This window comes from Macaca nemestrina, chromosome 3, assembly GCF_043159975.1.
Source record: "Macaca nemestrina isolate mMacNem1 chromosome 3, mMacNem.hap1, whole genome shotgun sequence".
Lineage (NCBI taxonomy): Eukaryota > Metazoa > Chordata > Mammalia > Primates > Cercopithecidae > Macaca > Macaca nemestrina.
This window is the reverse complement of record NC_092127.1, coordinates 140632580-140645982: the sequence shown is the minus strand read 5'-3', so window position 1 is coordinate 140645982 and position 13403 is coordinate 140632580. Positions and strand designations below refer to the sequence as shown.

General features: G+C 39.1%; 1 protein-coding gene across 2 annotated transcripts in view; it reads right to left on the bottom strand.

Moving 5' to 3' along the window:
- The window catches only part of LOC105477241 (mitochondrial ribosomal protein L1), a 93350-nt gene that overhangs the window by 66734 nt on the left and 13213 nt on the right, over positions 1–13403 (bottom strand). For both annotated transcript variants that reach the window (XM_024791379.2, XM_011733644.2), the window contains exon 3: positions 3150–3408. In XM_024791379.2, the coding sequence (XP_024647147.2) occupies positions 3150–3408 (259 nt within the window). The remainder of the gene's footprint in view (positions 1–3149; positions 3409–13403) is intronic.

The following is a 13403-nucleotide window of genomic DNA, read 5'->3' as shown; positions in this document are numbered from 1 at the left end:
CATACTCTATATAAAACAAGAACGGACATGTTTTGTTTTCAGTGTTCTGATTCTACTCTATGTTCTTCCATTAATTCAGAACTATTCATTGATTACTATTCATGAATTACTATTCATCGATTACAATTTAAAGCACAAGAGATTATATTTCTTTTTCAAGAAACTTTTTCAAGATTATATTTTTTTGAGAATAAAAAACTAAAATCTTTTTCCAGCTTCATAATCCCATGCCACTTGGCTTCTATCTCTACATCATTCATCACAGTCTCTCAAATATTATGAAATGTGTTTGCATAACATCTTCCCCAGCACTAGTACAATGCTTTCCATCTGATGAATAATAAATGTTTGCTACCTTCAATTAAATTTGTTTGAAACCCATGTAATCTTCTGACACCATCAGGGAGACATGAATACAGCTATACATGCTGAACAATAGACAATATCCAGCTGATCTGCCCAGTAGGTCACCCCCAATTGCCATCACTGGCTTGAAACTATCAGGAATTGTAAACCCTAAACCCAAGACAAAATGTCAAGCCTAAAGGGATCTTCTGAGTTGACTCTATTTTTGAAACAACCTAGACCATCACCACTTTCAGATTTATTTAGAAAGTCAATTGGAAAATCCTAAATAAACAATGGCATGCATTTGAGGCACGCTAATATAGGTGGAGATTTTACAGGACCTCTAAACTAATCTGTCCAGTCATTTTGACCAGAAACTATAGAGGCCTGAGGCCTAGATCTCTTAGGGAGACTTTACAGAGAAACAAGTTCTAGGCCCTCCAAAGTTTTGTTGCAGCCTTAAGGTTTGGAAGAAAAGGTGGTTGTTCCCGTAATAAAACTGATTGAAAGATCAATATTTTTAGAAAAACCTTATTTTGAGTAGAAACATCCTCCTGGGGATTTCTTTGCAGACAAGGAGGAACAAACTCTTTCTTTCTTTTTTTTTTTGAGTCGGAGTCTTGCTCTGTCGCCTAGGCTGGAGTGCAGTGGTGTGATCTCAGCTCACTGCAAGCTCCGCCTCCCAGGTTCACGCCATTCTCCTGGCTCAGCCTCCCGAGTAGCTGGGACTATAGGCACCCACCACCACGCCTGGCTAATTTTTTTTTTGTATTTTTAGTAGAGACGGGGTTTCACTGTGTTAGGCAGGATGTTCTCGATCTCCTGACCTGATGATCTGCCCGCCTCAGCCTTTCAAAGTGCTAGGATTACAGGTGTGAGCCACTGCACTGGCCTGGAGGGACAAATTCTTAAGTATACTTTATACCAGTCATACAGCTTAGTTTTACGGACTGGCATTCCTTTGCCATTAACATGTCACAACTGGTTTCAGCAAATTTCTCAATGGTAAGCAGTCGCAATAATAGCATCCCCTGTGGAATACTGGCTTATTGTATAAGCACTCTATGAAGAACAAAAAAAAAAAAAAAAAAGCCTTAGGAAGGCAATAGTATCTTTTCAATGTCACTAGTTTACAAGCAGCTTCCATGTATGAAATGAAGCCTGTGGTGCTACAAAACATCATTTTGAACTACACTAATGGTTGACTGAGAAAGTGATCATCTTGAACAGTACAAAATTTTCAAAATAAAAGAACAGTAACACTCTGATACAAAATAAAAAATTGTAACATGGCTATTATAAACTGTTTCTAATAAATGAGAACAAAGAAATGAGACAGGCCTTGCTTCAAATCTTACCTTTGCCCCCTATTCTATGACCTTTGGCAAGTTATTTCACTTTCTATGCCTCAACTTCCTCTTACGAGATTATTATAGAATTAAATGAGAAAACACATGCAAAACATTTAGCATTGTATCTGGTATACAGAAAATTTTTCAGTAAAAGTTGACTATTATTATTAAGCACATACTAAGTCCTTTACAGGTATTATCTCGTTTAATCCTTGACCTTTTATTCCCTTTTAGAAAGAGGTGAAAAAACTGAGATTTGAAGAGGTTAAGCATTAAACCCAAAGTCATGAAGTAAAGAAACCCAAACTCAAAAAGCAATGAAGCAGGTTTCCGGTCTGTACTGCAGGCGGACTCCAGAGCCTGTGCTCTTAAGACTGCGTTGTATTGCCTCCTCCTAGGTGCTCTAGCATTGCTGTTGTTGAGCTTGTTAAATTACATTTAAAAACTTACACATTCTAGTTTGTCAAAAAAAGAGACATCTTTAGAATAAAAATTAAAATCATTTCTAAAAAAATTAGAACTCTTAAGCAAGAAGCTTATAAAATTTAGGGATTTAGGGCTATATAATAGTTCTTAATATTAAGCTAGTGTCTTTCCTGCTTCTAATTTAGAGTTTTATAATCAATAGTACTCTGTTGAATTTCAGTATATAAACAAATAAAGCAGAGAAGCTTCGGTTGAAGCAAGAGTGAGGAGCTTGGAATCCCACCTATGAAAACTTAAGTCTCAAACCAGGACCCCAAGGAACACATCTGAAGGACACTGAGCTAATTCAGAGCCCTCATTTACAGAGAAGAAACATGTCACCTAGACAGTTTAAGTCACTTTTCAAAGTTACAGTGATACCTCAATTAATTTTAACACTACTTTTGTTGAAATTTATACTAGTGACTCTTAGGGGAAACAGGAAATCTATGTTAACTCTCTAGAGTGTTTTCAACAAATTTTATATTTGGAAAATTTTTAAATGAACAAACATATTTTTCATGCTAAAGTACAGAAAGAGCATGAAGTTTTCGAAAAATTATGAGAGGCAGTAATATTTAAAATTAAGAGGCCAGGCGCAGTAGCTCATGCATGTAATCCCAGCACTTTGGGAAGCCAAGGAGGGCAGAGTGCTTGAGCCCAAGAGTTCAAAACCAGCTTGGGCAAAATGGGGAAATCTCATCTCTACTAAAAGTACAAAAATTAGCTTGGCATGGTAGAACACACCTGTAGTCCCAGCTACTCAGGAAGCTGAGGTGGCAGGATCACCTGAGCCCGGGAGGTGGAGTCTGCAGTAAGCTGAGATCATACCACCACACTCCAGCCTGGGCAACACAGCAAGACGCTGTCTCAAAAATAATAGTAACAATAAAATAAAATAAGATAAAATAAAATAAAATAAAGAAACACCAATTCATAGAGCCACTGTTCACAAGTAAACTTATTTTCGTAGACTCTACATACCTTCCTTCCCTGTGTCATATCCAGTGTCAAATCAAGATAAACACTTTGCTTTGGACCAGTAAAGTCAAGAACTTGAAATTTCTTAAGTAAGTGAACAGCTTTCTCCACATCATATATCTGCCTCGGGTATAACCGTTTTAAATAGACATCATCCTCAGGTTCGCCTTCCATATAGGGATACGCTTTTATTTTTTCTATTTCATCTTTTTTCTCATCTGGTGTTTTTTCTTTAGCAACATTTTTTGTTTTCTTTGCAGACCTTAAAAGAAAATAAAGTTGAGTTAGGTCAATATACATTCTAAGAGACTTTTTTTTAAAAAGCCAATGAACACGAGAGAAAAAAAGGATGAATTATATTTTAATTCAAAAGCATAGATTGCTTTACAGTTTTTCTAATTCAACAAACATGAAGTGAACTTTTCTAATGTCTGAAGTTATGAATAAGTTGAATTATGGCACTGACGCTGCTCTCCAGAAACTTACAGAAGAGTAGAGCAGAGAGACATACTAATAGGTCATTTCAATATTATGTAGTAATACAAGAGCATCATCAGAGCCTGACAGAAAAGACATTCAATCCAGCCTAGGAGGCTAGGGAAAAGTTATAGAGGAAATGACCCCAAAGTCAATTCTTAATGGATAAGGAAGTGTCAGCAACCCAAAGAAGTGAAAACATATGACACAAAATCTAGTACACAAATGCTCTTAGCAGCATTATTCATAACAGCCAAAAAGTAGAAACAACCCAAATATCTATCAACTGATGAATGGATACATAAAATGTGATATGTCCATATAACAGAACATTAATCAGCAATTAATAAAAGAATGAAATACTGATCAATGCTACAACATGCATGAACCCTAAAAACATTAAGCTAAGTGAAAGAAGCCAGTCACAAAAGCCCACATATTATTCCATTTACACCAAATATCAAGAATGGGCAAACCTAAGAGACTGAAAAGTAGATGTGGTGACTGTCTAGTGCTAGAATAGGAGGTTAGGGCACAAGAAGTGAATGCTCACGGGCATGGGGTTTTTTGGGAGAGCAATGAAAATGCTCTAAAACTGATTACAGTGATGGCTGCACAACTGTAAGCGTACTAAAAAGCAATGAACTGCACGCTTCAAGTCGGTGAACTGTATGATATGTAATTATATTATAGCTTAATAAAGCTGTTATTTAAAAAATAAGAGTCAGGTAAAGAAACAACATAATAAAAAGTACTGAGGCATAAAATAAAATAGTGTAAGAAGGAAGCTATTATAAGTTCTACATGACTAGAGCAGGGTTGGCAAACTTTTTCTGTAAAGGACAGAGAGTAAACGTTTTAGCTTTGTAAGCCATATGTTCTCTGCTGCAATGACTCAACGCTGCCACTGTAGTGCAAATATAGTCGGTAAACAAGATTGGCTCACTCGCCAAAGTTTGCTGACTTCTGAACTAAAACGGTAAAAGAGAAGGCAGGCAAGAGTGCAAGATGAGATTAGAAAAGACAGCAGAGGGGGCATCCTCTATAGGTAATAAGAAGTCACTAAATAGGAGTGACATCTGTATTTTAGGCAGAGTATTCTGGCTGCAACATAAGAGATAGATCTGAAGGAAGTAGGATTGAAAACAATTGAGAGTCTGTTCCCTCCCTTTCTTTTCAGAGATATGAGAACCTGAACCAGAGTAGCAACAGTAATAAGACTGGAAAAGATGGCAGATTAGAGAATAATTGTCAAGCTAAATACTGGGCCAAGCACGAGGGCTCACGCCTGTAATTCCAGCACCTTGGGAGGCCAAGGCAGGAGGACTGTTTGAGGCCAGGAGTTCAACACCAGCCTGGGCAATATAGCAAGACCCTGCCTCTACCAAACTAAAAACACTAGCTGGGCATGGTGGTACACACCTGTGGTCCCAGCTACTTAGGAGGCTGATTTGGAAGGATCACTTGAGCTCAGGAGTCTGAGACTGCAGTAAGCTATGATTATGCCAGTGCATTCCAGCTAGGTGACAAAGTGAGACCCTGTCTCAAAAAAATAAACAAATAAATATTGAAGATGGGAAAAGGAGAAAACGAAGACTCCAAAATACTTCCTAGGTATCTGGCTTGGGTGACTAGGCATAGAATAGAATCATTAACTAAGATCATAAATAAAGAAGGCAAAACAGGTTTCTGGTGAAGGAGGTAGTCACAGAGATTAGTTCAGTTTGGGGGATACAAAGTTTGAGTATGGGGTCAATTGTATCATTGGTCCCAATTCTTTACCTCCTTTCCATTCAAGCCCCTTGCTAAATGACTTTGCTGTTCCTCCCACTGAAGAGGAGTAGTATATTTCCCAGCCCCTTTATTTGGCCATGTGACTATTTTTGGCTGACAGAATAAAGCAAAGATGACAGTTTCCCTGCTCTATGCTTAAGCCAAAAGAAGTTTCACATGTTTCTACTTTCATGTTTGCATTTCTGCCATTTTCATTAGAAGAACATGCCTAGGCTAGCTCAAAGGTAGGAGGATGAGAAACATGTGTAACAGAGCTGCCTCCACAGAGCCCCAGGCTACATTAGACAATTCTCAGCTGACCTGCAAACTTACAGATGCACTGCAAGTCCAGCCAAGGTCATCAGAGACATCCATCAAACCCAGCCTATGTCAGCTGACCCATAGATATGTGGGCAATGATAAATAACTGGTTTGTTACATAGCAAAAGCTAACAAGGTGCTTACAAAATATCTAAGAAAATATATTCAACAGGTAATGGCAGATAAGAGTTTGAAGAAATTTCTCAGCATTAATTCAAATCATGCCTATACTCTTCTAACCATAAAAGTTTTAAATTAGTGTAATAGTATTCTGGAAAGATGTTCGGGTTCTGTGGTAGTCAGAATAATAATGCCTCAAAGAGACCCATATCCTAATTCCCAAATCTTGTAAATATATTACCTTACATGGCAAAAAAAGCAAAAACAAAAACAAAAAACCACGACCTTGCAGACAGGATAAGGTTAAAGACCTTGAGATGGAGAGTTATCCTAGATTATCTATGTGGGTCCAATCTAATCACATGAGTTCTTAAAAGTGAGAGTCTTTTCCCTTTCCCAACTGCATCACACAGAGATGGGAAAATGACACCAGAGAAATTCAAGCAACCAACCATTGCTGAAGATGAAGGATGATGAGGGCCATAAGTTAAAGAATGTGGGTGGCCTCTTGAAGCTGGGGATTGCAAGGAAATGGATTATCCCCTAGAGGCTCCAGAAAAAAAAACTGCCAACACCTTGACTTTAGCCCAGTGAGATCCATGCCAGACTGCTCACCTACTGAACTGTGAAGTGAAAAACTTGTGTAGTTTTAAGCCTCAAAGTTTCTGGTAATTTGTTGTGGCAGAGATGGTAATTTGTTATGGAAGAAAATGAATATGAGGTCCTATAAAATTGATGTGAAAGAAATGGATGACAATAAAACAACTTTTTTAAAAAAGACCTCAAAAACCAATTCAACGTATAATTCCATTCTCACTTTTAGTACTCAATAAATCCTTACTAACACCACTAATAATAGTACCCTCCCAGCTAATGAGCAATTCAACAGAATATTAGATAATGACAATGCTTATTTGTAATGGGGCACAGGTGTCCTTCTGGACTGATGACAAGTCTAAGCAAGTGCCCAAGTAAATGGATACAACACATCTCAAGAGCTACCTTGGAAGTACTCCACAAAATCCTGAAACCTTCCAAACTGGAGAAACCATATTTTTACTTTATATTTAGCAAAGCAGCAGAGAAGCCAACAGAAGGATTTTGGAGAGCCTGTTTTAGGAATAAATTCTCCTATTTAAAATAAACAAAATGTTCTAGCTGTAGCCTCCAGGCTTACTTTACATAAATGCAGAATTCGCCACTAAATTTTCATTCATAGTTGAACCTATACATTTAATTTACAATTAATCTGATATTCCCCAAGGCTGAAATATGACTTTTTAAATTAATAAGTATTTGCAAAACTCAATGAAAGTCTGCTGCATAAAGAGACTGAGTTGGGTATATTGCAATTTATTTATACTTTGGACCTTGTTTCACAAAATATTTAAAGTGGTTAAGTGAAAATATTTGTAAACACAAAAAAAGTGTAACATTGTAACATTGATCAAATAGGACTCTCAGGAAAAATGCATTCTTAAAAAAAGAACTGCAATTTAACAAATTCCTTCCACAATAATCTAACAGACCTGTCGCCTGTTTTCCATGGCCTTCCAAAATGTAGCTATCTTTATTCGTAAGAATCACATTCAGAAGAACTTTTTTGTTCATGCAATTATATAAAGCTCTATCAGGAACACTTAAATACTGTGATTCTCAGAGAATACAATAAATCCTACTAGAAAGGTTTTTGGGAAGGTAGAGGACAAACACCTGGCAGTCTGAATCAAAGAGAATAGAACTTAGCTGTAGTTACCTAGGTAACTAAACCACACAGATTAAAAGAGTAATAAGAGACTGCACACAAGCAATAACTTTTTCCCTGCCTCATCTGTCTCCTAACTCCAAAAACATGAAATTCCACGGTTATGCCCATAAAATATGATTTTTTTTTTTTTAAGATGGAGTCTCGTTCTGTTGCCAGGCTGGAGTGCAGTGGTGCCATCTGGGCTCACTGTGACGTCCACTTCCCGGGTTAGAGCATTTCTCCTGCCTCAGCCTCCCAAGTAGCTGGGACTACAGGTGCCTGCCACCACACCCAGCTCAGTTTTTCTATTTTTAGTAGAGACAGGGTTTCACCACGTTGGCCAGGATGGTCTCGAACCCCAGACCTTGTGATCTGCTCACCTCGGCCTCCCAAAGTGCTGGGCCTAAAATAAGATTTTTAAAAATCAGAGATATAATAAAGTTCACTTTAAGGCCTTTGAAAATCTGTAACCCCAACAGACCCATCCAAGTCTTTCCAAGGCTGAAGAATCCTTTACATTGAGACATTAGTGGGGGGAAATTCGTACAACCTCTGTCAAACTAAAATGAACTAAACAGAACTAAAGAGAAAATGCCTAAGGCATATTAATGGAATGGAAATACTTGGAATTCTTATTTCTTAGTATAATCACATAAATAAATGCACTAACATCTCTGATGCTGGTTTACTCATTACCTTTTAAACTAAATGCAGAAGTTCTGTTTCCACTTAAAATGTAAAAGCTGGAAAGACCATTAACAATGAGAAAGAGCTTGATAAAAATCACAACTTTTCTTGAAACCATGACAGAGTGAGACTGAATGCAAATAACCTGAAATCCAAGCAGAGTCAGTCCCACATTCCAGTTCCCACCACAGTCTCTCTTGTGCCAGAGCACAAAAGGCAAGCAGGTAAGAAACAATCAGCTAAAATTTTAGGACTAGTGTGACAGTATAAACCTCTTGGGAGACCCAGGCATACAGGGAGTTCACACTCAATTCACAGGCCATTTTCCACATACCTCCCACCAGGTGGTCCCAGGAAAGACTGGAGCAAAGCAGAAGATTAGAAGCGTGCCCCCACCCCCACCCCCCGAGGGTTGCAGGCACACAGGAAAAGGCACAGGTAAATATGCACTGTGTCTCACGGTGGAAGGGAGAAAGATAAAAACCTACAACACTTCTACCCACTGGGAGCAGGGCAGGAAATAGTCCTGAGCCCAGTATCCTGTACCAATCCAGCTAGAGAATGGTTAAGAAACTTCCCCATAAGACATGCAACAGATTAGTCGTGCCACGAAGAGAAGGAACAGAAATGCTGAGAAAACCCCAACCCCAAGGTCCAGCTGCACTGGGCCTACTTAAGAGTAGGGCTAGATTTACTATAAAAAGAAAAAAAAAATTCCCTCCCACTACCCATCACCAGGAATAGAAGTCCACTGCTAGGGAAGGGGGCAAAAGAGTGACCCACCCCACCCCACCCCATCCCCGCCACTGAGGCACAGCTGCACAGGGAATGCAGAAAACTGAGCATGGAACAGGAACGGTTGAGAAAAACCCTCCAGCAACCCAGCCCCCACCCTAAGAACAAGGAAACTATATAAATTTGAAGCTGGTAACCATGGCAACAACAAAACCAAAACCTAGCTCAGCTTCTGACGAGATTGACCCAATGCTCTGACAGATGAAGGGGCATGCCTGTTTGCAGGCGTAAATATTATTTACTTCAGTCCCTACACGACATATCTGGCATTCAGACCTCTGACATAAGCAAGAAAAAAACCCATTGTCAGGCCAGGTGCGGTGGCTCATGCCTGTAATCCCAGCACTTTGGGAGGCCAAGGCAAGCGGATCACCTGAGGTCAGGAGTTCGAGACCAGCCTGGCCAACAGGGTAAAACCCCATCTCTACAAAAATTAGCTGGGCGTGGTGGTGCACGCCTGTAATCCCACTTACTCGGGAGGCTGAGGCAGGAGAATCGCTTGAACCCGGGAGGCAGACATTGCAGTGAGCCAAGATCACGCCATTGCATTCCAGCCTGGGCAAAAAGAGCAAAACTCCCCTCAAAAAAAAAAAAAAAAAGAAAGAAAGAAAAGAAAAAGAAAAAAACCCACTGTCAAGAAAGAAACAAAACCAGACTCAACCTAGTGGCCTTTTTAAAAATCAGGATCTGCTACTGGCAAATAGAGGATATATGCTTGCACACACACAGGGGAGAGGGGAGAGCCAGAAGGACAGAGGCAAGAGAAGCTAGCAAATACCCCTCTACTCCATTCAGATCCTGATAAAAAACAAAATCTAGCCACGAAAAAAAAAAAAACATTTTTTAGTATATTATAGAGTCAGTACATGAAACAATAAAGCTACAACTAAAATTATGAATACTATGATTCTCATCAAACTACTAAGTAACTTTTATTGTCAGACATGCAAAAAACCATCTGCTTATAAATTTTCATGGTTTTTTAAGAGTAGGCATGTTTCTTGTTCTATGCTTTCTAGGTTTTTGAAGAGCACATTTAAAACCATACTGGAATAGAACTTGGGGTAGACAAAATGAAACATTTCTAAGGTATAAAGGAAAACATTTAAAGATACAATAGTCTTGAAATAATTAGTATCCCTAATAAACAACTATGTTTACAGAGAAGAGAGAAAAAGACGAAGCCCAACAGAAAAAGAGGCAAAAGGCATAAGCCAGAAATACAGTAAAGAGGCTGGGCTTGGTGGCTCACACCTATAATCCCAGCACTTTGGGAGGCCAAGGCGGGCAGATCACTTGAGGTCAGGAGTTCGAGACCAGCCTGGTCAACATGGTGAAACCCCATCTCTGCTAAAACCACAAAAATTAGCAAGGTGTGGTGGTGCACACCTGTAATTCCAGCTACTCGGGAGGCTGAGGCAGGAGAATCGCCTGGACCTGGGAAGTGAAGGCTGCAATGAGCCGAGATCATGCCACTGCACTCTAGCCTGGGCAACAGAGCAGACTCCATCTCAAAAAAAAAAGAAATACAGTGAAGAAACACAAATGAAGATTGATGGGATCCAAGGTTGTTAGGCATGTACTCCTCACTAATTATTAAGTGGAGATGTAAACTGGTACAAGCGGTACTCCAGCAACTTAACAACAAAAAGAAGCCAGGCACTATTCACACTCAAAGGAAGCCTCCTTTCTTGCTACATTTCTGTTACCTCCCTATTCATCTTATTTTCAAACCAAATCAGTTATGTTTTTATCTGTATCACTCACTTTCCTGTCTCTGCACTATCAAAATACCTTTCAACCAATTCCCCTGCAAAATTCCTTTTTTTTTTTTTAAGACAGAGTCTCAATTTGTTGCCCAGGCTGGAGGGCAGTGGTGCGATCTTGGCTCACTGCAACCTCCGCCTCCCAGGTTGAAGCGATGCTTGTGCCTCAGTCTCTTGAGTAGCCAGGACTACAGGCATGCGCCACCAAGCCCAGCTAATTTTTTGATACTTTTAGTAGAGATAGGGTTTCACCAAGCTGTCTTAAACCTCTGACCTCAAGTGGTCCACCCGCCTCGGCTTCCCAAAGTGCTGGGCCACCGCACTCTGCCCCCTGCAAAATTCTATCTTTCAAGACCTAGATCAAATACTTCTTGCCCTACTCTTTCCTGTATAGAATTGACATTTCATCTGTGATCACACGGTACTTGATCCAATCCTCTAATATGACAGTTAAAACAGTCATACTAATCGCAAGTTATATCACAGACATGTTAGTTCATAACATATGAGTATCATATTTGTATATAACAATATTTAGAGAAGCTTCTACATATCAATAACAACAAAAAATTAGAATAGGACATGAACAGAAAATTCACAGTAAAGAAAATATAAATGGGCCAGGTGCGGTGGCTCACGCCTGTAATCCCAGCACTCTGGGAGTCCAAGGCAGGCAGATCACCTGAGGTCAGGAGTTCAAGACCAGCCTGATCAACATGGTGAAACCCCATCTCTACTAAAAACACAAAGAAAAAAATTAGCCGGGCCTTGTGGCACATGCCTATAATCCCAGCTACTAGGGAGGCTGAGGCAGGAGAATCGCTTGAACCTGGGAGGCAGAGGTTGCGATGAGCCGAGATTGCACCACTGCACTCCAGCCTGGGTGACAAGAGCAAAACTTCATCTCAAAAAAAAAAAAAAAAAAAAAATGTGGCTCTTAAACATATGAAGAGGTATACAACCTCATTAATAATAAAAGAAATATAAATATAATGATGCTATTTATTACCTATCAAATTGTCAAAGATAAAAAAATTTGACTATACTATACATGGGAAAATTGGCAGTCCAATAATACTTGCTGGTAAAAATACTGGCAAGATTTCTATGAAGGCAATTTGGTATTACCTATCAAAATTATAAATACACACATCTTTTGACCCAACGATTCTATTTCTCAGAGTTAATGCTACAGACATATTCATTATATTTGACAAGATCTATATGCATGATTATTCACTTGCATAATCACTTGTAATAGAAAAAGATTGGAAAGAAAAATGTGCATCAATAGGGGAATAGTTACATAAATTATGCACTACCACATTTCACACAATGAAATGCAGTTAAAATGACTAGACAGCTCCACATGAAACTATTTCCATGATATATTGCTAACTTAAATGCAGGAGGCCCGGGTGCGATGGCTCACACCTGTAATCCTAGCACTTTGGGAGGCCAAGGCAGGTGGATCACGAGGTCAGGAGTTTGAGACCAGCCTGGCCAACAGAGTGAAACCCCGTCTCTACTAAAAGGACAAAAACTTAGCTTGGCGTGGTGGCAGGCGCCTATAATCCCAGCTACTTAGGAGGCTGAGGCAGGAGAATCGCTTGAACCCGGGAGGTGGAGGTTGCGGTCAGCCAAGATCGCACCACTGCACTCCAGCCCAGGCAACAATGTGAGAATCCGTCTCAAAAAAAAAAAAAAAAAAAAGCAGGCAATATGCAAAACAGGGTGTATAGTACACTACCATTTATGTAAAAAACAAATAATATATTCATGTACTTATATATGCACAGACCATTACAAATGGCTAAAGGACGGGGTGGGAAGACGACCAACTTTTCATACATACTATGCTTACCATGAATATCTTCTATCTTTTACCATGAATCATCTTTTATCTACTCAGAGAGTTAACTAACTCATTTTAATTAATTCATTTAAAACAAAAAGCAATTGTTTATGTTGCTGTCAGTTCACTGTGAAAATCTCAAAGACAGAGAAACGGAATGTGTGCCTTGTTCATCTTCATATCATCACTTTGCACAGTGCCAGGCCTACGGCAGATGATCAACAAAATATGCTAAATAAGAGGCAACTGAGGCACAGTTGCCTGATATTAAATTAAGTTTACAGAAATAAGAATATATTAAGCAAAAATTTACAGTCAGCAAAAACTTTCCACCCTTTAGTTTTCATTTTGGGTATCCCATAACCTAAGGACTGTATTCTAACAAATTTCATCATAAAGTAAGATCTTTGTACATGGAACTCTATTTGCTTTGCAGACCCTATCCTCCAGAGCCAATGATTCTATTATTATATACTAATCATGAAGAGTGTGATAGTTCTAAAGTCAGAAAATTTAGGCAGAAATCCTTCCTCAAACACATTCCAGTTGTGTAACTTTCAACGTATTACTTAAGCTCTGGGCTTCCATTCCTTCATCCGTGAAACACAATAGTATCTACGCTTCACAGGGTGTTGTGAAATTTAAATGAATATATGCTATGTGCTCTGTATAGTGCCTAGCACAAAGGAAGCATTCTATAAATTTTAACTATTATT